Source organism: Zophobas morio, unplaced genomic scaffold (assembly GCF_036711695.1).
Source record: "Zophobas morio isolate AGI-343-1 ecotype UQ-CSIRO unplaced genomic scaffold, CSIRO_AGI_Zmor_V1 ptg000011l, whole genome shotgun sequence".
In the NCBI taxonomy this organism is placed as follows: domain Eukaryota; kingdom Metazoa; phylum Arthropoda; class Insecta; order Coleoptera; family Tenebrionidae; genus Zophobas; species Zophobas morio.
Window position 1 is genome coordinate 10,860,546 of NW_026972116.1, and position 25,219 is coordinate 10,885,764.

A 25,219-nucleotide genomic window follows, 5' to 3' on the forward strand; every position below is an offset into this window, starting at 1 on the left:
ATAAGTAAAAATTGCTCTGCTGGATTCTATTATTACTTAGATAATTCGTAAAATCTCTTCAAGTACATTGAGTTAAACCCCATGCAAACATTAAAAGTGGCCTCGTTACAACGCTATTACAATAACAAATAAAAGTTTTTATTATTAAATTTGATGATGAACTGGGATTTTTTCAGCCCATTGTTATTGTTTTGGATGTAGGTCTTCGGTATTGTTGTCTGTGATCATGAAAGGAGATTAAAATTATTTATTTTTTTATTTGTTCGGTAATCCAGGAAATTTGCTTGTTTCGTTTGTAGTATTATTTGCGCTAATCCGTCGATAGGCGATACAATCACACTGTAAGTGCTGATCCTTATCAACACATCTCAGCTAATACTGGACTTAACTTAACGGTTTTGTCCAAAGGAGTGGGCTTACAAATAAAGAAAAATTTTCGAACGTTCATTGCACTCCGTTCCAATCGAAAGAACTTGTTTTGCGATGTTAATAAAAATGTATTTTGTGGAAACGAAAAAGCGTCAATTGTGTTTTGTTTTGTTTCTTCGATTAAAAATAGCCCCGCAAGCTTGAGAATTACGTCGTATTCAGACTTGAGTATGTCGCATATACATCTTGGACTGTGTCCACATTTTATATGAGCACATCCACAGTGATTTTGTGACGTAGTTGGAAAAAAAGGAGTGTTTTTCATCCTTCATAAACAACGTCAGATCGAAAACGAAAGCTGTTTTATAATTATTTTAATAGGGCTATTTTACGTACTTAGTCTCTAAAACGAGCAAAAATAAATTACTGAATTTGCAAATTATGTAGTCGACCTACATCAATTAAAAAAATGCAATAAACAAGCTTAAAGTGGCAATTTTATGCTTTTTTTTAATTTCTTTATTGCACCGTAAGACTTTTAATTGCATGTCCTGCATGTGCAAAGGAGGAAGTTTTCCAAATATCGTGCATGACCTACACTTCTATAACACGACCGTTTTATGTAATTTGTTTTATTTTCCAGATTCGGAGCTATCCAATCTGTCACATTTGGGTAAGTTGGCAAAGAAAACCGAATTAAGGGTTGCTTGAGCTTTGCACTGGTGGTATTTTGATACGGGTTAATGATTTCTGCTTAGGGGTGCTTTTGCAAGGTGGAGAAATGTGGTATTTTTATAAAAATATACACACAACAATGAACAGTGAAGAAGTAATCAAAAGATAGCGAGAGAGGCTGTTGGTCATTTGCGCGCCACGGTTAGTTTACCCCATCGAACAGGTCTAATGGTAAGTACAGCAGTACAGGGATAAAAAGATCAACGGATCTACCTGCAGATGTTTCTGACTATGGCGCGCAACTGACCCCCGACCACGAGAAATATGCCTATATTTAAAATATTAGGTATCAGAAAACAGAATTACACAACCCTTATCTTTCAGACTTTGCTTATCTTCGAAAATGTTCAAGGTAATTAAAAAATCGAACATTAGTGTGTTCGTCATACCACTAAAGGAATCCTAATGTTCTGGCTCCTGGATTAAATGATGCAATTCTTGAAGTAATTGACCCATTGAGTTCAAATCTATTTGTTAAATTTCTGTATTACATCAGGTTATTGAAATATTGCTATTTGAATATACGAACACAGTTGCAAGTGTAAAGTCTGGAAAAAAATTCTCTCAATTCGTGTTGTAGATTTTTAACAAAAATTCTGAGGTCAATTTTTATTTTTAACTCACTAACTCAAGCCTGTCAAAATTAATCAGATGCTAAAAAAACAAAAATATTAAAACATTTTTTGAAAAACTCGTATTTTTTTTGCCTTGCTTATTTCGAAAGTATAACGTGGTAGAGATATTCTGTTGGTAATTAGATTTGGATTTAACCCATCCAGATCTATAAAACATATCGATAGTTTTCTTTGAAACATTTTTGTTGTAGGCCAGTGTCCTTAATGATGTCCCTCTTAGCATAAATTGTAATATGACAAATGATTTTAAAATAATTGCGTTAATTTTCTAGGGCCGAATTTTGATTTGCCATATTGTTTAATACTATATTGCATTTTTATATACTTACTCTAAGATACAAGGAAACTGCAAATTCTTATATGTAGTAAATCTTTTTCCTTAATATATTTTTGTATATAAAATATACACTAAAATAAAATTTTGAACTGCCTAGAAATTTTTGAAATTCAGAAATTATGTAGGTCGAAAATCTGTTCTGAGTTCCAAAAACGCAGTCAGTCTAAATCTTTAAACCTAAATTAATTTGAGTTAATTTTTTTCTTAGAATATGTTACTTCCAGCATTTTCTGGGGTTTTAAATTCCCAAACTGCAAGTCTAAAATTTCTGTAGTTAAACCTTCTACCCGCCAGCTCCGAATATTTTAAGTATCAATAACACACTCGCGTTTGCCTACATTATTTCAAATTCCGACAACAAGCCAGTTTGGGTTCGTTTCAATGTTTTCGTAGGTGGCCAGAATCTGTGAAAATGTTAATTCGAACTTTTTACGTGGCGGCCGGTGTGCCTGAGAAGATTGTTAAAAACGTGGAAGAAACAACGGAAGTTAATTCAAAAACATCAATGCGTAGGTTTTAAGTGGACAAACTGCTAAAAGAAAATGGAACAAAATTAAGACAGTGAAAGAGCTCCTTCGACCTACTTACGAGCTGCTGGACTTAACCTTCTTCAGAGTTGAAACTTGGTTCCACCTATATGGATATGTAAATTTACAAAGCCTTCGAATATTGAGCGCTGAAAATCCCCATCACTTCGGGGAAACCCCTTAATATCTAAGTAAAGTAGGAGTGTGAATCATAGTCTCTCGCAGACATACAATTTGTGCAGTTTTCTTCCATGAACCTTTAATGCTACGCGATATAGAGAAAAAAAAATTGATATATTTATCAAACAACTGGTGAATACTTTCAAAAAGATATAGTGGCACCCCGTATTGCACATACAACATTAGGTTACATACTACAATTTTTTGATGACAGAGAGTAGTAACTAGCGATATTCAATGGCGAGCTCGTTCACCAGATCGTACTCCTCTCGATTGCTCTCTATGTGATATCTGAAGAACTGAGTTTTTAATCAGAGAATAGACAATAAAAAGAAAATAAATAGAATATGTTTACAGCAAAACGGACAATATGTCCAGATGTTGATTCTGATAAGGTGTTTAAGTTTAATGCTTTATACAACGTCAAAAATATCTTACTATAAAGAGTTAAATGTCAATCAAATACCTCATTTACTTTATGCAACGTTGAATATTACGGAAATTGGGGTATTTTAATTTTATAAACACCCAGTTAGAAGTTGTAAATATGAACAGAACTCCTGTTTGTTCAACAAACGTCGAAATATACATTTAAATTCATGTTATAATTTTAAAACTTGAAGATACGATTACTTTATCGTATGCTTGTGTTATAGTGTGTTAAAAAAAATAGATCAACAACTTAATTGTATGACTTACTTAAAGGAAAGGCGATCGTAAATGTAAATTTATGGTGCATAAATAAGTTCACTATTCGTATTCACAAAATAAAAAAGATACAAACATACTTTGAACACAGCGTTAGAATTCTCAAATAAAAATGGAATTCAGTGCGTAAAATCGAAAGTTTGTTAGAAAAGTTGCTGTTTCATTTTTGTAATTAATATGGTTTAAGTTTAATTTATGTGGTTATTAATATTGTTAGCACAGGCCTGTTGTCCCTGCTTTCATTATTTAGCCTGGTTTCAAAAACTTTTCTATTATATTTATAAAATGTAAACATAACTACTTTGGTAGCCCTGGAAAGCGGCTAAGCTGAAGCTTTGCCTTTTGTGGAAACAGTTTAAGGCTTCTTTTTATCTACTGTGTGGTTTTTCTTTTAGTCGTGAAAGAAAAACGACTCCTAATTAAGATTATTATTGCTATGCGTTTTGAATAATATGTGCTCCAAATAAATGGCACCTGCGGTGTAGATAACCAGTAATTCAGACCTTTTAAAACGCGTCAAAAGTAGAAACATTTAAAATCATCATCAATTTATATAGAAAATAGGGAGCCACAAAGTTCCAGCACGTCGATAAAGTGGTGCCCAAGAATTTGGTGAGAAATTGTGTATTGAAGTGTAACTGTTTCACATATATTTAGGATCAAAATTACCTCCCACAGTTTTACAATATTCTTACAATCAATTTCTATAATTTTAAAGGTCTGCTAGTTTCCAAGTAACAAATTTCACATTGCATAGATACTAAATGACATTTAACATATTTAAGAAGTGGAACGGGTCCAATGCAGAGATTTGCAAAGCTGTTTTTAAAATGATTTAATTATTTAATTAAACTGCATGCAACTCAAGTGTCGACACTGTTATAATAATTATCACAAGAATAAGAAAAAATTGGTAATATCCGGACCATCTACGTATGCATATCTATCGAAAAGTTGCAGTTCTCCCGGGAAATGAATTCTTGCCTTGTGGTTTAAATAATGACCATCCTTGGCCGCGGACAGAGCGCTGATAAAGTGCCCAAGAAACAGTTCCGCGAGTTCTTTGGCACCCATTAACGTTTGGAGGATAGAATAGAACATTTGAAAAATATTTTCCCCAACGTTATTATTGCTAATTGACCTCAGATAAACTGCACGCGTCGTAAATCATGTTTGTTCCCAATTTCCGTTGAATCCTACAACGCAGATAGTAGTTGCAATACCTGGTACGATTTTCAGCGGCTAAATATAGCAGTCATCCACACACGTGTCGTTAACTTCTTGTACCGCGAAGGCGCCTAAGGTCTTGGTTTTGTTTTAACCAGTTCTCGATTTTATTAAAACCTTACAAGAAGCGGCGCCTGACCGTAATTACACTAATTTTTGCGGAATAAATCCAGCGGTGTTGATCCAAACCCTAATGGAAAATCTGTTTTTTCTCTTCGTAAACACAAACACAGTCGATTAGAGGAAGTTTTTGTTGTTTACTTAGAATTTTCTGTGTTTTTGCGGTTTTTATTCCAAGTGCATACTTTTGGCAGATTGCCTTTTGTCTGTGACTATTTTTACCGTCTGCAGTAGACAGTAATTATGTAATAAAACATCGAATTGAATTGCGTCATTTAACTAGGAAATGAGGTAGTGAAGGACGGCTTCTCCTATCTTTTGATTGACATCCGGGTTGTGTCTTTGTTAACCCTCGCAATTGATCGATGAGAGGTGCTAAAAATACACCATTGTTGATTATGCGAAAAATCCCGAAATAAAATGCAGCCGGCCTACAACAATTTCATGGTCATTGACGAAATCGTGTCAAGTCTTCAACAAAAACTGTTAAATCGCCGATAAAACATTGTTGCAAAGATCATCATGTCACGGCGTTAATTGGGTCTTCTCGAACAATTGAGGCCAAGACCATTATGTTAATGCTTTGTTTGTACAACAACAGAGAAGAACAGTCAGTTGTAGATCAGAATTTAATTAATCTGCTTTTTCTTGAGGTAGCATTTTTGTCAAGTTTAATGTCAAGAACGTACGTTTGTATTTTGGCTTTCGTTTCATATTTTATGATAATGGACAGGTTAATTTTAATGCTCGCCAGAATAGATTTTCGTCGATACGTTCAAGGTAATGCGTAACCAGAAGTATCGATTGGACTCTTTTCCTTAACAATAATTGTTACGGTCACATACCATGTGAAAAAATATTAGGTGCGCCATGAGTTTGTGTATTTTGGCCGCTACGGAAATTGTTATTCTATTATTTTTTTAAATTTTTCTTTCGTCCGGTCTGCAAAAATAAAAAAGTTATTCGTAATCGGCGACCAATAGGTGGACAACGTAAGAAAATTGGCACAGATTAGTTTTTCACTCTGGGTTCCGACAGCACGTGCAGAATGTGCTTAGAGGACGATGAGACCCCTGGCACATTCTGTAGGCCTGCCCTTTCTGGCATCAGGAAAGAGTAATGGACTTCCAAATTTTGGAGATGCGCCTATAAAGGACTGTGTTAGGACTTACATTATGGGGGGGTAACACACAATGGACCAGAAGGTGTTCGTATGTAGTTCTATATATAATAAGAATCACTCTCCGTTAAAAAAAAAAACTTCACAGATACCAAATGGTCACGTCATTACTTTTACTGGTTCAAAAAACTAGTAACTCTGGACGCTGTTGCATAAGAATAAAATACGATAAGAACCGGGTGAATTACATATCTAATGTGAATTGAAATCTAATGTGCGATTAACCCGTGAATCTGAGACTTTGGTCCTATTTGATCACGTGATGGCTAATTGCGTGATTAAATTAATAGCATGATTAAGTGCTTCTGTAAACCGGGGCTAAGATTATAGTCATAAGTCCGTCATAACTTATAAAAATGTGTAGCAACAAGCGCGTTATATTTTTGTGTAATAGATCCCTAAATCTATTAATGGCTAACAGACCATTAAGAAGATCCTCTTCCTATGCCTCCGTCATCGAAAGAATTTTTAACCACAAATGAATTTCGAATCTGTAAAAATATAACTCAATGATTTATCTGACAAGCCAACCAACCACACGTTAGTAAATGTAATTGCCAAAATTCGCGCCAAAGTAAATCATATCAGTTTTGGCGGGTATTCCTGAAGATGATTTCACATGGGATAATCGATCCCGATTATGGAGTGAACATCCAATAGAATCTATTAATATCAAGTCTCTGAAAATAGAGCAAAATCATTTACAATACGGTGGCTTATTAATAAAACTCCCGAAAATTTACAAAGTAATTATTGCATTAGTTTTTCGCACATTTATCGCCATTTTCATGTAAAACTCGGTATATTTAGCCTTTATGAATCATTAAAACATCATAATGGGTCGTTATATGAATCATAAATCCCAATACATGGCTCCTACTAGTTTTGATTGCCTTATTAAAGATGAGAGCTCACCTGCGCAACGAAAACTCACCCTAAAAGGCATGCCATCGCGCAGCCTTTCTAAATCTCCGTTAAACAAACGAGACAAGGCCATAATGTATGCAACAATTTTAGCCGTATGTATCCCACTTATCTACTTTTTTCCCGCGGAAAGTATCCGAGATGCATTACGAAAAATAAATCGGTTACTAGGTAAAAGTACCAGTTCAGCGCCTTAACCTACATGTATAATAAATTTGGGCAAGGCAATCGTGAACCTTTTGCAATGGTCGCATAAAAGTCAAGTTGCGACACCTTTCACTGGCGCCAGGTGCCAACTCGGGAAATTGGCAACAATATTTTACTAATTGCAATTCCGGTGCAGGCTTGGCCTTTTTCCATACCATTGCGGAAATGGGCACCAAAGGGTGACCTCGTTGTGGCGATTTCGAATCTGCATGCTATAAATTCGAAATCAATCGGAAGGAAATCAGGAAGTGTACGGTGGTTTATTTTCCTTGCGGGCTGCTTGAGGAGTATTTTTCAGTATTCCTGTGGTTGCCTTGCGATAACACTTCGAATAAATTCAAGTAAACATCGTTAGTCATTGCCCACAGTGTTGGTTAATAAGATAGCAACGAGTGATAACCAGGCCCGGCTTAGACAATACGCAAATGACGCCATTCTTCAAACTGTTGACTGGAAAGTGCGTTGCATACTTGGAAACTGTATCGTGTTCACTTTTTAGATTTCATAATTATAAGATCATAAAAATTACACGTGAACGTATTACGTTGCATGAAATATGTTCTTCTGCGTTGTTATTTTACCATTATTTTTTAGTTTTTTTCTTTAGAACTGCGATCTTTAGATGTCAGGCAAACTAAACATGTAAGTCCAAATTTTATAGTTTAGTAGTTTAAGTACTTTTCGGGTTTTATTTTTATTTTCCAACGTTCAGCTTAAGAGTAAAACGGTACATGTTTTTACGACGTTTCATGACTCCTAGACTACGAAAAAAATTAAAAATCCAACCAAAATTTATCGAATCCTCACCACCAACAATTTGCTGACGTCACTTCAAAATTTTTCAGAGAAAATGCTATTTAAATTTTATAAATTACATACTCCTCTACTTGTGGTTTATCAATCCGTTTTGATTTTTCACCCTAGACATCAAGACTTTCTCAAAAAAGATCCAAACTAATAATCATCGAGCACTTTTTGTTCTTAACGTGTGACTGGTATTAACGTCAGGTCTAGTCAAGTCATATTTAGACAGTCAGGTCTAGTCAGATCAGGTCTAGTCAATTCATAAAACAAATAAAATTTCACAAAATCAAATTTTATAATTTTTCGAAGAAGCTGGATTTGTTGGACGAGGATAGTTCTGTCTAAATAAATTACAGATTTAGTTGGAAGATTCTTTATCACGAGTCAAATTGTCTTATAAATAGATTAAAATATTGTTACATTTTTATACTTTTTCAAAGCTAACAAGTTGTGCCCAAAACGACGATTTTCATTTCCAAAATGGAGAAACGGTGAATTTTGACTTTGGACGTTTTTTCGAAATAAGAGTGTGAGTGAATTTAACTTTTACACGGGCTACTTATGATTTAGCTTGATTGATTCTTGATTTGCCTTGAACATCTCGTTACTAAAAAAAATGGAAGTCAAATTTTCAGTTTGACGATAATAATCTAACAAGAGGAAAATTCCGAGACAAATCTTCGAAAATATATGGCTGCCTTTGATCGTGTTTTTATTGCTCTCTATCCCACGGTATGAGTTGACATTGGTGAGCAGCTGTAACAACTCAATAGATCTGTCCATTCTTGATTCCTTGTAGAATTTTTGTCTAGACTCTACATACGTCTCTAAACCCTCAGAACTTGTATTAAAAAACTACTTTTCTTATTTAATTTATCGTAATCATTGCTATTATTTTTATTATCCTTATTATTATTATTTGACGCTGAAATAAAGATCCGTTCAAGAATTTTTATCAAACTTCATTCTTGATTTTTTTGTAAAATTTTTTCTAGACTCTACTCTCCTTAGATTGACGGTATTTAATACTATTATTGTTATTATAATTATTACTGTTTGACGTCTAAATAAAGATATATGTATGTACTTGTGAATTAAGACAATCGAGTGTGGATGTAGAAAACAGCAGTTTTGCTTACGTATTAGTCGACCTTAACATTGAATATTGACGATTGTCGTTGCGTCAAATTTTTGAAGAATGAGTAGTAAGTTAGATTGTTTGTTTGCGACTTTTTGTTGTAACAGTGTTAAAAATAAACTTTATTTACTAATATCCTAAGAGTGTTGCATTCTGATAAAAACTAGTAGTGTATACATTACTGAATTCAAAAAGGCTCACAGACTCCCACCGAGTTCAGAACGACCACATCCTCCCGCAGACGATCGCGAAGGATCGCAGATGGCTGCCATAGCTGTGTTATTTACGTACTCAAAGTTAATCAATACGAACCTGCTAGGTATATTTTTATAAGTTTGTGTTTACGCCTGAAGCCGACCCTGGCGAAACATGTTTGAAGGTCCGAGTCTAGGATATCCTTTTTTTTCGGTTTGCTAATTGAAGCTTGACTAATTATCTACACATAAAGACTTCAACACTCCTTTCGCACAACAAAGCCGACCACAGGAAGCAACGATAAAGTAAATGTTAAAGACTATTTGTATTGGTGGAGGTAACTAGGTTATAAATAAATAGGTGATGACTGTTATTTTGTCTGCGAAGCACATGTTACATTGTAATTACGTCTTGTAAACGCGATTGTTTGTTGACAAAACAGCCGAAAGTTTAGTTTCTGCTTGCCTTTAAACGAGATCTATTTCCAATCTTCCGTAATTAAAAGGATTCAGTCGTAAAAAATTTCTTTTTGGGGTATCGTCGTTAAGACCGAAAGCGATTATTTTTATAGTTTTATATCCGCCGGAAAATATTATCTCGGCTCATGATGGTACAACGAACGATACTTCTAGGAAACTTATAATTATTACATCCTAGTTATGTCCGAAATGTTTGACGCAGTGCTTGAGTTTTCGAGATTAGTGGAATGTTTTCTGTAATTAGGAAACTGAGACATGCTTGTAAATAGTGGAATTTTTATATTTTCTCATTTACCTCGACCTCATCGTGTTCTATCACTCATTGTTAACCAGTAAACAACATCTGATCGAAACCTTCCAATTATTTGTTAAATTATCTAGCGTCGAATTGCACTGCGGAAAACTTTGACCAGCCGAAGATAACTTATTGCGAAAACCGACATTATTATATTATATATAATAAATTTGTTTTTTGTTATTCCACTAAGAGCTAAAATGAACCGAAGATCCGCGTCTGGAAGTTTTAATTTAGTGTTAAAACATTTATTTATAGCAAATTATTTTCGTGATCCCGTATTTTACAATACATAGCTTAAAAAAATTACTTAATTCAAAAATGACATACTATAGATCACGTGTACCATTTGCCACGGTAAGAAGCTCTTGTTTCATGTGAAATTCAACCCAACTGTCTCAAATATCAAAACTGTGGCTTAATCATTGCTTTAAGGTACAAAATTTGATGCAAAAATAACGATTCGTCCAAAATGTCATTAACGAGTTGAGTTGGAGAGCAAGTCGTACCACTTGACCTTGTTTGGGTACTGCATCTGCTCGAGCACCCACAGTTGGATTTTTAAAAGCAGAAACGCCAATAAAAATATCTTCATAATTGAAAACTCGAAAATAAACAAATAAAAATCGGGTAAATGTTGGCAAATTGCTGTAATAAACGAACTTTCTTTGCAAAAACACCTGTTGTAAAAGAGTCAGCAACGCACACATTTTAATGTATATTTTTATTGCATGTACTTACTCCAAGTACAAGCAGTTTTCATGAAGTTGTAAAACTTGAAATTTGCTCCCAACAGGCGCCTTGAATTATTTGGTGTCAGTATCCACATGCTATTACCACCATTACACAGTGTTGCCAAGGGCAAGTGGAAATATTATACATTTGAAGTTATTCATTGTTACACCACTTAACTTTTTCTTTAGATGATTATAAACAGATTATAAAAATTAGTCATCTATTTCCATTATTCACGCTAACGTAGCTATAAATCAGAAAAAACTCCAAAATTAACCATGAGGTGTGCTCGATGGAGCAAACATGACGCTCTACTTTCCATGACGTTCTATAAGTTAAGTCATCGAAAATTAAAAGCAGTAGCCACAAGTGTCGAAAATAAACTAATAACTTTGCCAAAAATTATTAGCTTCCCAAGGTAGCAGGACTGAAAACATCACATGATCGTTGTAGCCGTTTCCAAATTTCAAACGATTTGCCAAACTCGCATTTCGCGACGGAATTGTTTGACAAAGGAGTTTAATTAATGCCGGTCTTGGCCCCATCCACAACGGATGGGAGTTGTGTGGTAGTAATAAAGAGAAATTGATTTGACATTAGAACGTTTCATTGATTTTGTTGCTTGCGTCACAAAATCCGACCCTTGTGACGCGGCTTTCGTGACGTGGGCTTTTTATATTTTCGGACACTCAATACGAACCAAGCACGAAGAGGTGTATAATCAAAATCACATTTTTGTAACGCAACGTTAGGTAATCGGAAGTAATAAACTGATTAGTAACACTTTCGAAGCTTTGGTCGTCAAAGAATGTGTGTTTGGGAAAACACGAATGGGTATTTTGGCGATAATAATAATAATAATAAATTTGTTTGGCTGACTTTTTATTGTCCGTTTTATTGTTTAGTCATCGCTTTTATTGACATTTATTGTCGATATTATGCGGATAATCCCTTTTGCGTCACCTGGAATGCAGTGTTTGGTAAACCTGGCATCAACTGCGTCTTTTTATTAGAATAATAACAGAAATTTTCCGAAGATGTGACAATCAGCAAACAAACAATTTCTTGACAATTTAATTTATTTCGGTGTGTAACTTGGCTCTAGATCAACAAATAAAGGTAGATTTGCGACAGTCCCCAGGAATCTGTTCCGTGGGATTTAGTAGTCTGGGAAATAATAAATAATTCTTGAGCAAATTTAAAGGAGTCAATGAATGACAAAGGACGTTCGACTTCCTATTTATAACATCAAAGGATCCACTAATTCAGAAGATAACACCGACTTATTAAAGAACAACATGAGTGAACTTCGTTCGATACAGATATGGAGTCAACCTGCCATGAACGTTCTAATTAATTTTTTAATATTATTTTGATATTGTCAATTTCGTTAATCTGCAATATTAAAATTGTAATAAATTGTTACACTCTGCATTTTCTGAACAAAAACAATAAATAAGAATTCATATCGTGACAAATATTTTTTGGTTCTCAAAATTAGAGAATGAGAACGCTGCTGTGATTAATTTCTGTTTAAACATTTCGGTTTAATTCATTCTAGTTCAGGTTATAAAACTAAGTTAAGATCATAAAAGTATCGAAAAAATAATTCTTTGTTAAAAATTTATTTGTATCAAGGCAAATCTTTTCTGATTCTCACAGTTAGAAATTGAGAACGCTTATTATTATTATTAGTTTTGTTTTATATTTCGGTCTAATTCAATCTAGTTCAAATTATAAAATTAAGATAAGATTATAAAGGCACCGAATTCTCCACGAAATTTCGAGGAATTACCAAGTCTCCAAGATTAATTCTTGTAGATAAAACTCAGCCGAAGGAATTAAACAATTTGTATCAATTTATTGCTTCGAGCGGTTTTTATTTCCAGATATTTACTTTAAAAATTTGGTTAGGGAGGAAATAAATTCTAATTTATTGTTTGTGTACTAAGGCGCAAAGTATAAGCTGTACAATTTTGTTAAATTAATTTTTACTTCCCGAGCGTAAGCAAAGGAAGTATTGTAATCGAGTCCGTCGGCCGACTCTCTACTTTTACGTTTTCTCGATCTTTCATGACCCCTAGAAGACGAAGAAATAGGTCTGCCATTTCCGTCTGTCTGTCCGTCTGTCCGTCTGTCCGTCTGTCCGTCTGTCCGTCTGTCCGTCTGTCCGTCTGTCCGTCTGTCCGTCTGTTGTCACGGATTTTTATTAGACAGATAATCTCCGAAAGTACTCGACCGATTGTTGTGAAATTTTGTACTTATATTAAGAATATCATGTAGATGGTAAAACGCTAACCAAAATTTGTCGAATCATCCCCACCACTAAAGCGATGACGTCACTTCAAAATTGTACATAGTAAATGGGTTTTCAATTGTATAAAATAACATAGTCCTACACATGTAGTTTACAACTCTGAATCGACTTTTCACCCGAAACGTCCAGATTTTTGGAAAAAAAATCAAAATTATAAAACAACATTTTGAAATTTAATTTTTAATCTGCTAACCAGAATGCTTTGAAATGTTGCAGATGTTTTAAGGCTATAAAGAGCATCATAAATCTTTAGTCAAAAAATATTTGCTTATCCCCTCCAAAAACTTGATGACGTCAGCTCAAAAGTTTGTGGAATAAATCATATCTAAAATGTACAAAATATGATGAGTCTGTACTTGTGAACTATCACTCCATTAATATTTTTTGGATTTGCATATACAGGGTGACTCAAAAAAATTAATGAATGCGTACATATATTTTATTGATTTAATCAGGAACTACAAAACCGAATGCTCTGAAATCTTGCAGATGTTTTAAGGTCATAAAGAGCATAATAAATGTTTAGTCAAAATATATTTGCTTATCCCCTCCAAAAACTTGATGACGTCAGCTCGAAAGTTTGCCGAATAAATCATATCTAAAATGTACAAAATATGATGAGCCTGTACTTGTCATTTATCACTCCATTCATATTTTTTGGATTTGCATATACAGAGTGACTCAAAAAAATTAATGAATGCGTAAATTTATTTTATTGATTTAATCAGGAACTACAAAACCGAATGCTTTGAAATCTTGCAGATGTTTTAAGGTTATAAAGAGCATAATAAATTTTTAGTCAAAATATATTTGGTTATCTTCTACAAAAAACTGATGACGTCAGCTCAAAAGTTTTCCGAATAAATCGTATCTAAAATGTACAAAATATGATGAGTCTGTACTTGTGATTTATCATTCCATTCATATTTTTGGATTTGCATATGCAGGGTGACTCAAAAAAATTAATGAAGGCGTGAATTTATTTTATCGATTTAATCAGGAATTACAAAACCGAATGCTTTGAAATCTTGGGAATATTTTAAAGTTATTATAAGCATGGTAAACTTTTGTTCAAAATGTATTTGTTCATCCCTCCTAAAAAAATTGATGACGTCACCCTTAAATTTTGCTGAATAAATCCTATCTAAAATGCAAAAAATATGATGAGTTTGTACTTGTGATTTATCATTCCATTCATATTTTTTAGATTTTCTTAAGAGGTGGTTCAAAAAAATTAATGAAGTCAATTTATTTTATTGATTAAATTAAAGGCAACACTTATTATTAGTATTACACCCCAACCAACCCAATTTGGTAGACACAAAATTTGTTAAAGGAAAAACTCGGTTGAAACATAAGGGTAGCACGCTTATTTACATCGACTTTAACATTACAGACCTGCATTTGTTTTATGCGTTCACTTGATTCCGCGAATGTGAAATAGACATGTTTATAATCAACCAATTGTGAATTTCACCGTCAAGAATTAAAATAAAACCCAATGTTTTATATAATAAGCGGAAGTCGAAGCAATAAAACCGACGGTCGTTTTGTTTACAGTTTCTGTGTTTGGCTCTCACGTATGCTGTTACGCCTGTCATCTTAAATTAACATATTTTATACATACACGATTTTCAGTTGCCTCTGATACGTAGGTATACGTGAGTAAATTGTTTCGTTATTTTATTGATTATTACAAATCAATATTCAAACGACCCAATTCATTTTCCCGAAAATTTGAGAATATAATAATTTTATTCTTAGTATTACACTACATCTATCCCAACTGATATACGTGTCCTTGCAAAAATGTTGATGACGTCATCGCAATTTTTTTTTAAATTCCCACTACAAAAATGTAATGAGAAAAAAAACACAATAGGCATGCAGTCGTCAAGTTTCCGACAGCGAGGGAAGTACTGTCTAAACTCTTTAGACCAATTTTTTATAGCCATTTTTATGACAATTATCGCATTATTATAAAAACTTGAGAATCCGAATCTTAATTACATGTTGACACAATCCGAGTTCACTTTGTTCACATGGAAATACAAAGTTGCAAAGTTCTTTTGATAGGAATCACTGTAATTTTGAAATGATTAAAAATCTGCAATAGCCGTTAAGTAATAATTAACTGGTATTAAATGTACATCCAGTCATAATAAGCATAAAATTAAGTTAGTATTCGACTCATAATTCCATTGAACTGTAAAGACGATTTTTCAGTAATAATATTACCATGTACTTGGTATTAAGAGTAAATAAAATTATCTTAGTTAATAAGTACATTGAACATTTTATTATTTTATTAACTACGTTGCGGTTTATGCAATTATATAGTCTTAAGGCACGATGTTTACAGAATTTTAAGTGTTTACTGTTTACCTGTTTGAAAACGCCGCTTTAATATATTCGGGGTTATTAGTCTGCTAAATTCGCGTTTTTGAGGAAGGGCGTCGTTTGACCGAAAAATCAACCCAAACATTTATCATTCCATCAGTCCTGCATAAATTTTGTGTAAAATATGTGTACTACGTCTAGACGGGGCATAAAATTTAGACGATTTGAATTTTTTAAGCGAACTTGCCAGCTCCTATGGTGATGATGGAAGATTTGTTACGTCAAGAGCATGAAAGAGATATCAGTGAAGACACTTCTTATCGAATCATGTGAGAGATTTTGTCGTAATTGGGGAATGGAATAATTCGTGTTTGTTGTTTTGGATGATGAAATTTCACAAAATTAGTGTAAATGAGGATTGCAGGGGGTCGCGATAAAAATAGTTTACTACATTTAATTGCAAGAAGTCAGAAGTTATCGGCGTTATTAATAGTCAAGCGAAGACAATAATAAATTTCAACATAAACATGCATGTGTTACTATGGTAATTTTTAATAAGGCGATTTTTCACATTTCAGAAATTTTTGTTTGACATAAACTTCCGTTGGTAAAAATGATACAGTGGGAAGTTTTCGTCGAGGCCTTCCTAGGTAAATAAATACTTCATCAAACCCACTAACTTTAGACTTTTTATTATTTACGGTGGTCGGGATCATTTGGATAAGCGCCTCTGACATCAGGTGTTTAATATATAACAGATAATAAGAAAGTAGAGGAAATCCGAACAACTTGGTATTGTACATTAGCAGTGACAACACTAAAAGTGCGCCGTTTTTGCGGTCAGTTATACTACAATGTCAGCACGACATAGAATTAAAAAAAAAATAAGTATTAAAAATTAATTACATGTGTGATGAGGTTTACTTCAAACAAAAACTGCATACTCCATAATAACAGCTATGAAAAATCTTGGTACCGACTGGTACCGGAAACTTGACAGTTCAATGAATTGATTGACTACTTAATTTTTGCTTTGATTGTTATTTTATGATTGCGCTTGGGTGATTTAAATAAAATGAAGAATGTGTTGTAGTCAAAATTTACAGAAAACTTTTTGCTGTACGTATGTAACGTAAAATGTCGTATTCAAAAATACAACGATAACATTAGGCCACTGTGTCCAAGTCGCTCCACCTCCCCTACCCGCCCACTGAAAGCTGTTCTACAGGTGTAAGTTTTCCTCTGCATTGCAGACTCTAGCCTACGACGCAGTACTGAAATTAATTCTCCAAAACAAACAAATTTCGCGTAGATCAATAGATAATGCAACGGCTTTCGCGGAGCTTTACGTCGCATAAACGTTCCGCTTGTTTGCTCGAAGCTCGAAGCTCACCTGATACGTGTTGATTGACAAGCTTTCGCGTATACTCCAGAGTAAACGTAATAAAGTGCAACGTTTTTACAAAGTCTATAAATGACTGATTCTCGTCAAGTTATGCGACCGTTGATCTTCTTGTGCTAGAATATGGTAAAACTAACTGCCCATTCACAATGGACATAAGGCATAACAAGTACATAAAGCTTACATAAATACATAAAGTTGAAACGATGGAAAACGTATACCCCTGTTCACAGTAGACCTAGGTAATTCTTATGCTTATGAACGTTTTATGTAATCCCTGTGTGCGTACACAAAGTTGAAATAAGTTCAACTTTATGTACAAATTATGTCAAAATTATGTTAAAATCTAGGGACTTTTGAATGCTGTTATTGAATTCCCTTTAACAGCTGGCACTTGGCACTTCATACCCTATGCAGTTATTCTGTTCTGCGTTTGCGCAGTTTAACAATTCTTACAGACTTCACTCTGTCCACTGTGAACGTACATAAGCATAAGCCAGACACAAACCAAAAACGTAAATTATGTTATCCGCTCGTTCTTATGCCTTATGTCCATTGTGAATGGGCAGTAACGCGAAATCTTTAAGGGATCAGTGAACTTCGCGGAACGATCGCCGACTCGAAATCCGAGCCAAACGAAGTTGCAGCGTTGTGTGCGAGGTCACAAACCTCCGACTCTTTTGTCTTTTGTACTTTTATTGCATGACAAGGTTAATTTTTTTGTAAATGAAGGGGGTTTTAATAATGCGGGGCTCGGCAATCGAGAATTGGTCCGACCTCGTCAGGAGGTTGGAAAATGATGCACACTGCGGTGTAAAAAATTGTAATGTGAACATCTATTTAACGGTCTTGAACGACGAATCAACGCCAGTAGATGGGTTGGTTTTACTTGCAAAGTCGCTTCCGTAAATTGTAGTGGCGCTCCTATCGGCAAGGTCCTGAACTAACGGCTCAAATTCTGTCGAATTGATACTCATTTTTTTCAATAATTGTTAGTTTTTGTTAAAAACTCTGCTAAGCAATATATCATTAATTTTCCTCTGATATTCCTGTTAAAATTATTCGACGGATTTTGCATTAATTTGTGGTATATTTTGATTTTAATAAACACATTATTATTTAAACAAATTGTACCACTAACAAACATTTAATGACTCTGCGGCCTGTAAAAAGTGATCCTTTGTTCATATGCAAATTTTCAAGCGATTCTATGATGGTTATGACTCAAAAAACTTGAAAAGAAAACATAGGATGGTGCTTTTTTTACGATATTTCTCAGTCAGATTTTTTTAATTGATTGAACTGGTCTCGATAGTCTAGAATATGAAAACAGCTGCAGTTTGATGTATGATACATCTATATTAATGTCATTTTTTCATACAAAAAACCAAAAAAATATTATACCTCGTCTAGCGAGTCCCCTTAATGTCCGGTATCTGAAGCACTTGTTTTACGAAAAGTTATACAATATTGTCTTATCAATTATCATCATCAGATTGATTATCGGCCTAGATCTGTCAAAATAAATAATATGTGTATTGTTACTTTAATTGTAAATAATTAAATCAATTACACAGTGCGTGATTTTCTTCCAATGATTGAAATATTCTCCATTTTCTCCAATAATAATGTAGTTTCTATATTACTGACTTACTTTCCAAATTTTTGTTGCTTCTGAGCATGAAGGCGAAAACAAAAAAAAACGACCACACTACACGTGGGCGATAAAATAAAACTTCCCCTTACTTGTTTATACACCAATATGTAAAATATAATAATTTAAGAATTTACATAACATGAATAATTCGCAGGTGGATAGTTTCCTATTTCCTGTGTTGTATTTTGGGGTGAATGGCCGGATACTAAATTTTAACTACATTACTTCATCATCCTACATTTCCTGGAATAACCATCAGAGATATACAGAGTGGTACAAAATCTTATGCTTAAAAGTAATAACAAATACAGGCCGCCTACGCCTACTTTTGCAAAATTGTATATCTTACAGACTTTTTGATCCCGCTTAACTATCAGAAGGGTAATCAATAAAAATTAAAATAGTAATTTAAAAATTCAAGGTGGTATTATTTATGAACTACAAGTATAAGTATAAACCAGAGTATGAAAAATTAGTTAAAATTTGTTCGGCTGTACTTCAGGAGCGGGAGAAGTTCTATTTAAATAACCTTGGAGGAATTTTTATAGACAACGTGATTTCTTAGAACATAAAATTTTAAACAACCACTGAATTAATTCTTGACCATGAATGATGACATTTTCATGCCTTTAAAAACCCTTCAACACTTGTTTTTCTGAAAAATTCAGAAAAAGCAAAGACAAGCTTATCCTTCTTTGTCGTTGGGTTGTTAAACCTATATTTTCACGGTGTCTAGCCGAGGAGCAAGCAAAATCGGTGAGCTATGATATCATTTCCGTTTCAAATTGCAGTGCCAGCGTCTTGTTAACATAAAAATAGCGAAGCATTGTGACTAACCAAGTAAATTCCAAATTATCACTTAATTACGCGTCCTCCAACCGCAGGAATATTTATAACAGCTGCAAAACAAATGCGACCACTGAATTCAGAGGGTAGAGGAGGGGTTCAACTTCGTCTTGAACTTGTGCCCAGAAAAATAATAAGTAATAAGTCGTTAAAAAATATATCAAAGGATGTTACGAGGAGCCAAAGTTTTGAGAAAAAACGTATTTCGAATAACAAAATTTATGGATATCGGCTTTTAAAATAGTCTCTGTAAATCCCCAGGTGCGTTGCCTGTGGCGTCCCTTCCTTCGCGACCACCCTTGAAACAAGTGTGACGACTTTTGCAAAGGTTAACAATGGCTGTTCGTGTTTGTGTTTTTTGTCACACGCTTTATTCTGTCTGTTTAAAAAAAGTACCAATTTTTCGGTGTCTAATTATCTGGGTTATATATTCGCTAGCGTTCGTTGCACCTAAATTTACCACGGAGCAAGATTATTTCCTTCAAAGTTCGTTACTCGAATACTAATCTCCCCCATTCGTTCTCTCTTTTTGTGCTGTTCAACCCGAAACTGCCCATCTTAAAAATGCAACCTTGAATTTCAGGTAGTCGAGTGATTGACCAGATGAAAATATCACTTTTCTCAAGGATATTTATTTTTCATTCTTTGGATGCGTCTTTATTTCATCTTAAAAACATGCGTCTTGCGAAACGTGCTTGTTTTAATAACAGTTCGAAATCGCATGATTGACGTTATTGGCAATAGCGCGCCAACAATAAAAAGGGAAATAATAACAGTGTTTGTTAAACAACTCAACCGGGTAAGTATTACATGGCCTTTGACGTAGGAGCACACAAATTCGTTTAATCAGAAAAACTCTTGCAACAAAATTACAAAAAACTGCTAACGGACACTGTAAACATAACGGGGAATAGCAGATTGGTATTAACTGTTAGAAACTGATTTTCCTTTCTAGTAAAAAAGCGCCAATTACGTTTTGTCCAAGAATTGAACACGTCTCCATTTTTCATTTATCTTTGCACGCAGTAGAGTGTTAATGCCAGGCTTACTTGCGAGTTTTAGGGCCGGTTTATAAAACAGCGAGTTAAATATTTAATCCTCGATTAGGTTAGCAGAGAATTAAAATGTGGAATATGAGCCCGTGATTGGTTAAAATATGCGCGTTGCCTCGCAACGGACCTCAGTTAAAAGTTAGTCGCGAATTATCTATAAATCGGGTCTTAAGGTCACAAACTTTAATCATAGAGTAATCTTTCCTTATCTCCCCATCCACTCTGATTAATATTGTTATAGGTCTTGTTCGTAGGTGTATGCGATAATCGAACATCTATTGGAAAAATCCACAGTTTTTGTCGAGTAGGTGTTCAGATTGATCAGGATCAAGTTCTCATCCCTTCATTGTCCCCACTGCTGCGCAAGATAAGATTAAATTTTCTAAAAATCATCTGTTTATGTCAGCATATCTTAATTGGAATAAAAAGTTCATTCATCAGCAAGCAACAAAGTTTTGAAATTCCGATAAAATTGAAAAATGTTCCTAATAAGCGCGTAAAAACCTCATAAGACTGCGTAAGGTTATCGCAAGTTTTTTCAACTGTATCATAGGTTACGAGGAACTTACCAACAAATTATTTCATGTAATTCCATATTACGTCAAACGGTCAAAATGATAGGGACTTTGTCCGACACACATTCGTATTTATCAATCGAATAAAAATGGACCGCCATTTTGGCCTAGCCCCTATTCCACACCTGCGAACTTACAATGTTAACATGTATCACAATGCTGTTGGTAGGCGGATTTGGCTTATGTAGGCCATTGAGGAAATAGTCACTACCTCCGCTTACCGAGTTTTGTTCAATAATTGCATACTCACAACCATAGTGTTCACATGTTACTTAACACTGTGCATATGGTCTTGATGCGTGTTTCATTATTAAGCATTGTCGAGGACCTTGGCTCTAAAAACAATGTCTTGCGATTTCCGGATAATTGAGTCAATTACTCCCCCACATGATTGTTTTGATTTGATTGCAAATTACTTCTTCAAAAGCATGAGCACATGTGAGATAATCTTGATTGATAAGCGGAATGCGAAGGTTATATCGGAAACAATCTATTTTATGAGTTGCGTAAGCTCCACTTGGCATAAATATTATGATTTTTATTAACACGGGTTTTCTTCAAAGGGGCGATGATATTGCTGCGACTAAAATAAAACAAAAGGTATTTCTCATATTTGAGACGCTACAAGCGTTTACATCTGTTGGCGCTTGTTCTGAAGTTCTTTTTGGAATGTTCTCATGCTGGAAAAGTTCGTCCTTCCTCGTGAGGAAATTTTCGTGATTAGATGCCACCGTTTATTACTTAACGTCACTTCTTCGTAAACTTTTTAAAATATCAAGGTGACACGACTCGCTGTTATCTAGCCTAGATACATGACGTCACGAAAATACTGCATTATGACATTATGACTTACTCAAAGGTTAAGTGGTCTGCGATTTTAAAGGTGCATTGTTTAACTTGATCCGTGGTCCGTATTTAAAATCGAGCTGTTAATTTAAGAACATTTAATTCTAGAATTCTATGCGGAACATAAATAACTACTCATGGACTAAAGCCAGTGAATCGAACTAACTCATTCTAAAACCCAACCTTCTCATCGTGTAAATGTCCCATTGATTACTTCATTATCGCTTTGAATAACTCGGGTTAGCATTTAAAATTTTTACCTTGAGATAAAACGTGTCAAAGGATTACAATGGTGTAAGCATTGTTAATTTTCTAGAAGCGCAATTAAAGGACATCGAAAGTTTGATGCTCCTTCCTTTCTACAATGAGAAAATAGAGAAAGGTTGAGAGTCACGTGAAGTCTTGACCCTATCATATGTCATTCGAAAAGTTCAACGTTACAACACATACGCAAATAATTAATTTCAAATTACCTCATAAATGCAACGTAAAAAATGACGGAGTCCGCTATAGTTCCGAATTTCTTGGCATTGGCAACAATAGTAAAATTATACGAGCACTTTTAATCCGAGATATTGTGATTGATTTGTTTAGATGAACTCGATTCTGAAATATTAATGTGAAACCGGAGCGTATTGTGCAGAAGATGTTTTTTATGACTACGTTGAAAGAAAATTGATTTATTGTTGTTGCATTAAATCTGTTACCATTTGTTACACAACCGTCATATGCTTTTCTCGTGACCCAAGCAATGTCTTCAATTAATTGTGTTCTTTGCTCCCGCATTATAGAATATTAAGAGATTTATCACAATCAATAATTTAACCGGCCAGTCTGTATACTAATAAAAGGATTATATTGATCTAGCCTCTTTAAGCACGTTATCTTCCGACTGTCTTATGATCGTATTTCAATATTAATAATGCAAGGTGTAGTTTTATCAGTTTTATCATGTTTCCAAGACAGATAAAATGCGAAGTCCGTCACGTGTGCAAACAGTTTGCAGCTTTGAAGATATCGCTTTATTTTGCCTTAGAAGCGTCTTCTGAAATTGATAAACTCTTTGTTCACTTAATTTGAGCTATCAGTTTTGTAAACTGTTGAAAGTGCGTTGAGCTTAGAACGTGCTTATCGTGTCTGGAAAAATGCCATACTGTCACTATTAATAGCCTCAAATTAATAAATTTAACAGACGAGATAGGGGCGTCTGTGGGTGTGGAAATTATTGTCATTTAGTGGGTAGGATAGTTACACTAGAAAGGTTGGGATTAAAAGGTGAGAATTCGGAGGAGGCGGAATGCCAACCCAAAATACCATGTGTAGGGCGATTATCGATGTTTTATCAGCTATAATTAATTAAAGAACCAAGGTGTTTCCCTAAAAATTATTTAGGCAACTGATTTAGACTTAAGGAAGTAATTTGCTTCATTATTCATAACTCTAAAATTAATTAATTCAATTATCGAATAGTATTAAAAATATACACATAATAAAACGTTTTTTCTCTGACACTACTCAAAACTACTATTACCCTAGTTATGATAAGTTATAATAATTCTCCTGTAGAGTTCAGACTAGTATACCTAACATTAAAGCTATGAGGAAAATTAGAAGAACTGAGCACTCCCTGTTCTTTACAATATAGTTCCAGTTCCTATCGGTTCTAAATCAGTTCCTACTAATTATTATTATTATTATAATTATTATTATTAAGTGAATATTCTACAGAGTGAGACCCGAATTATAGAATATTTTATAGTCTAACCAAAGTATCCTAAAGTTTACTGTAATCAAAACCACGTACTTCTCTAAGCGATGATGAAAAGAGATCTACTTCACAATGGAACACATTACCGATTCTGCACATGGTAAACATCGGTGAAAACTTAGCAATATCCGTTCTTGGGACTGGCAAATAAAACAGATCATAATAACGGGACAGGACACTGCGCGAACTCACATTAAATGTAATTTGTGATAATATGATGGGACAATCTACACCATTATTAAGAAGTTTAAATAGAAAAACCATGTAAAATCTTTTACACGTATTCAAAAGGCTGGTAAAATGATATCTATTTAATAAATCCTGCTGAGGCATACCAATTGGAGGATACACTCCGTCTTCCCGATAAGACAAATACTTCAAAAATTTGCGGATGATACGTTCCAAATTAGTGACATAAATGTTATGATGGGGGCACCAGATTAAACATGCATAATATAATTTGATTTCCAAAAAGGATTTAAAAAGGCGTGTGATGGTGTGAGCATTTTGAAAATCTCTAGCATTTGTTATTGTAAAACCCATCGTTTTCATGCAATCAGAGATAAGTTTATTAATGTGGCTTGCAAATGACAATTTGGGATCAAAAATAACACCAAGGTCAGAAATTGTTTCCGGTCTGCTCAATATAATTGCATCTAACGGATAGTTAAAAAGAAGTATCTTCTTTTTCAAAGAATATGACATCGCACGACACTTGTCTTTATTTAAAACTAGCTTATTCAAATCACACCATGTTGTAATTTTATTCAGATTTAACTGGAGTTTAATGCAGTCTTCTACTGTAGCAATTTTGTTAAATATTTTAACATCGTCTACACAAAGAGAATAGCTTACATTCAACTCAGCAGTTATGTCATCAATAAACAGTAAGAAAAGAAGAGGGCCTAGGACAGAACCCTGCGGCACACCTGATCTAACGTCTATACAGCCAGAATTATGTCCAAACAATGAACATATTGTTTCCTATTTTGCAGATACGAGGGAAACAAGTGAATCAAATTAGGTGTAAAACCACGCGAATATAACTTTTTAATCAAAACACCATGGTCCAGCATATCAAAAGCCCGACTGAAATCAAGATATATAACATCAGTTTGTAACTCGTTGTCAATGGAATTTGCAATAAAGCCTGTGATATCAAAAAGATTTGTAATCGTAGACCGACCTTGGATGAACCTATGTTGATGCTGTGAAATGGAATGTGATATTTGAGGATACAACTGATTGTAAATAATTGTTTCAAAAACTTTACTAAAGTTATTTATGATTGAAACAGGTCGATAGTTTTCAACAGCACTACGACTCTTGCCCTTATAAACTGGAATTATCTTAGAAACCTTCAATTGATCTGGATACGTTTCAGTAGAAATACTTAAATTAAAAAGAATTGATAATGGTTCAGCTAAAACAGATGCACAATCCTTGATAACAAACGCCGGTATGCCGGTAATGCCAACCACATCCGATCATTTCATTAATATAACTGTAATTCAATCTATTCTAGTATTTCCGACACAATTTCGTAATTTTAAAAGTAATGTCACCAGTTCCAACGCAATTACTGATAGTCTAATAGAATTACCACATCATAAAGTAATTC

The 25,219-nt window shown here is 34.2% G+C and overlaps 1 protein-coding gene across 6 annotated transcripts in view; it reads left to right on the forward strand.

The window, feature by feature from the left end:
• The window catches only part of LOC135126909 (uncharacterized), a 114,259-nt gene that overhangs the window by 67,383 nt on the left and 21,657 nt on the right, over positions 1–25,219 (forward strand). For 3 of the 6 annotated variants that reach the window (XM_064053127.1, XM_064053129.1, XM_064053131.1), the window contains exon 3: positions 1,013–1,042. The exons of the other annotated variants lie outside the window; for them this stretch is intronic. In XM_064053127.1, the coding sequence (XP_063909197.1) occupies positions 1,013–1,042 (30 nt within the window). The remainder of the gene's footprint in view (positions 1–1,012; positions 1,043–25,219) is intronic. 6 annotated transcript variants of the gene reach the window in all.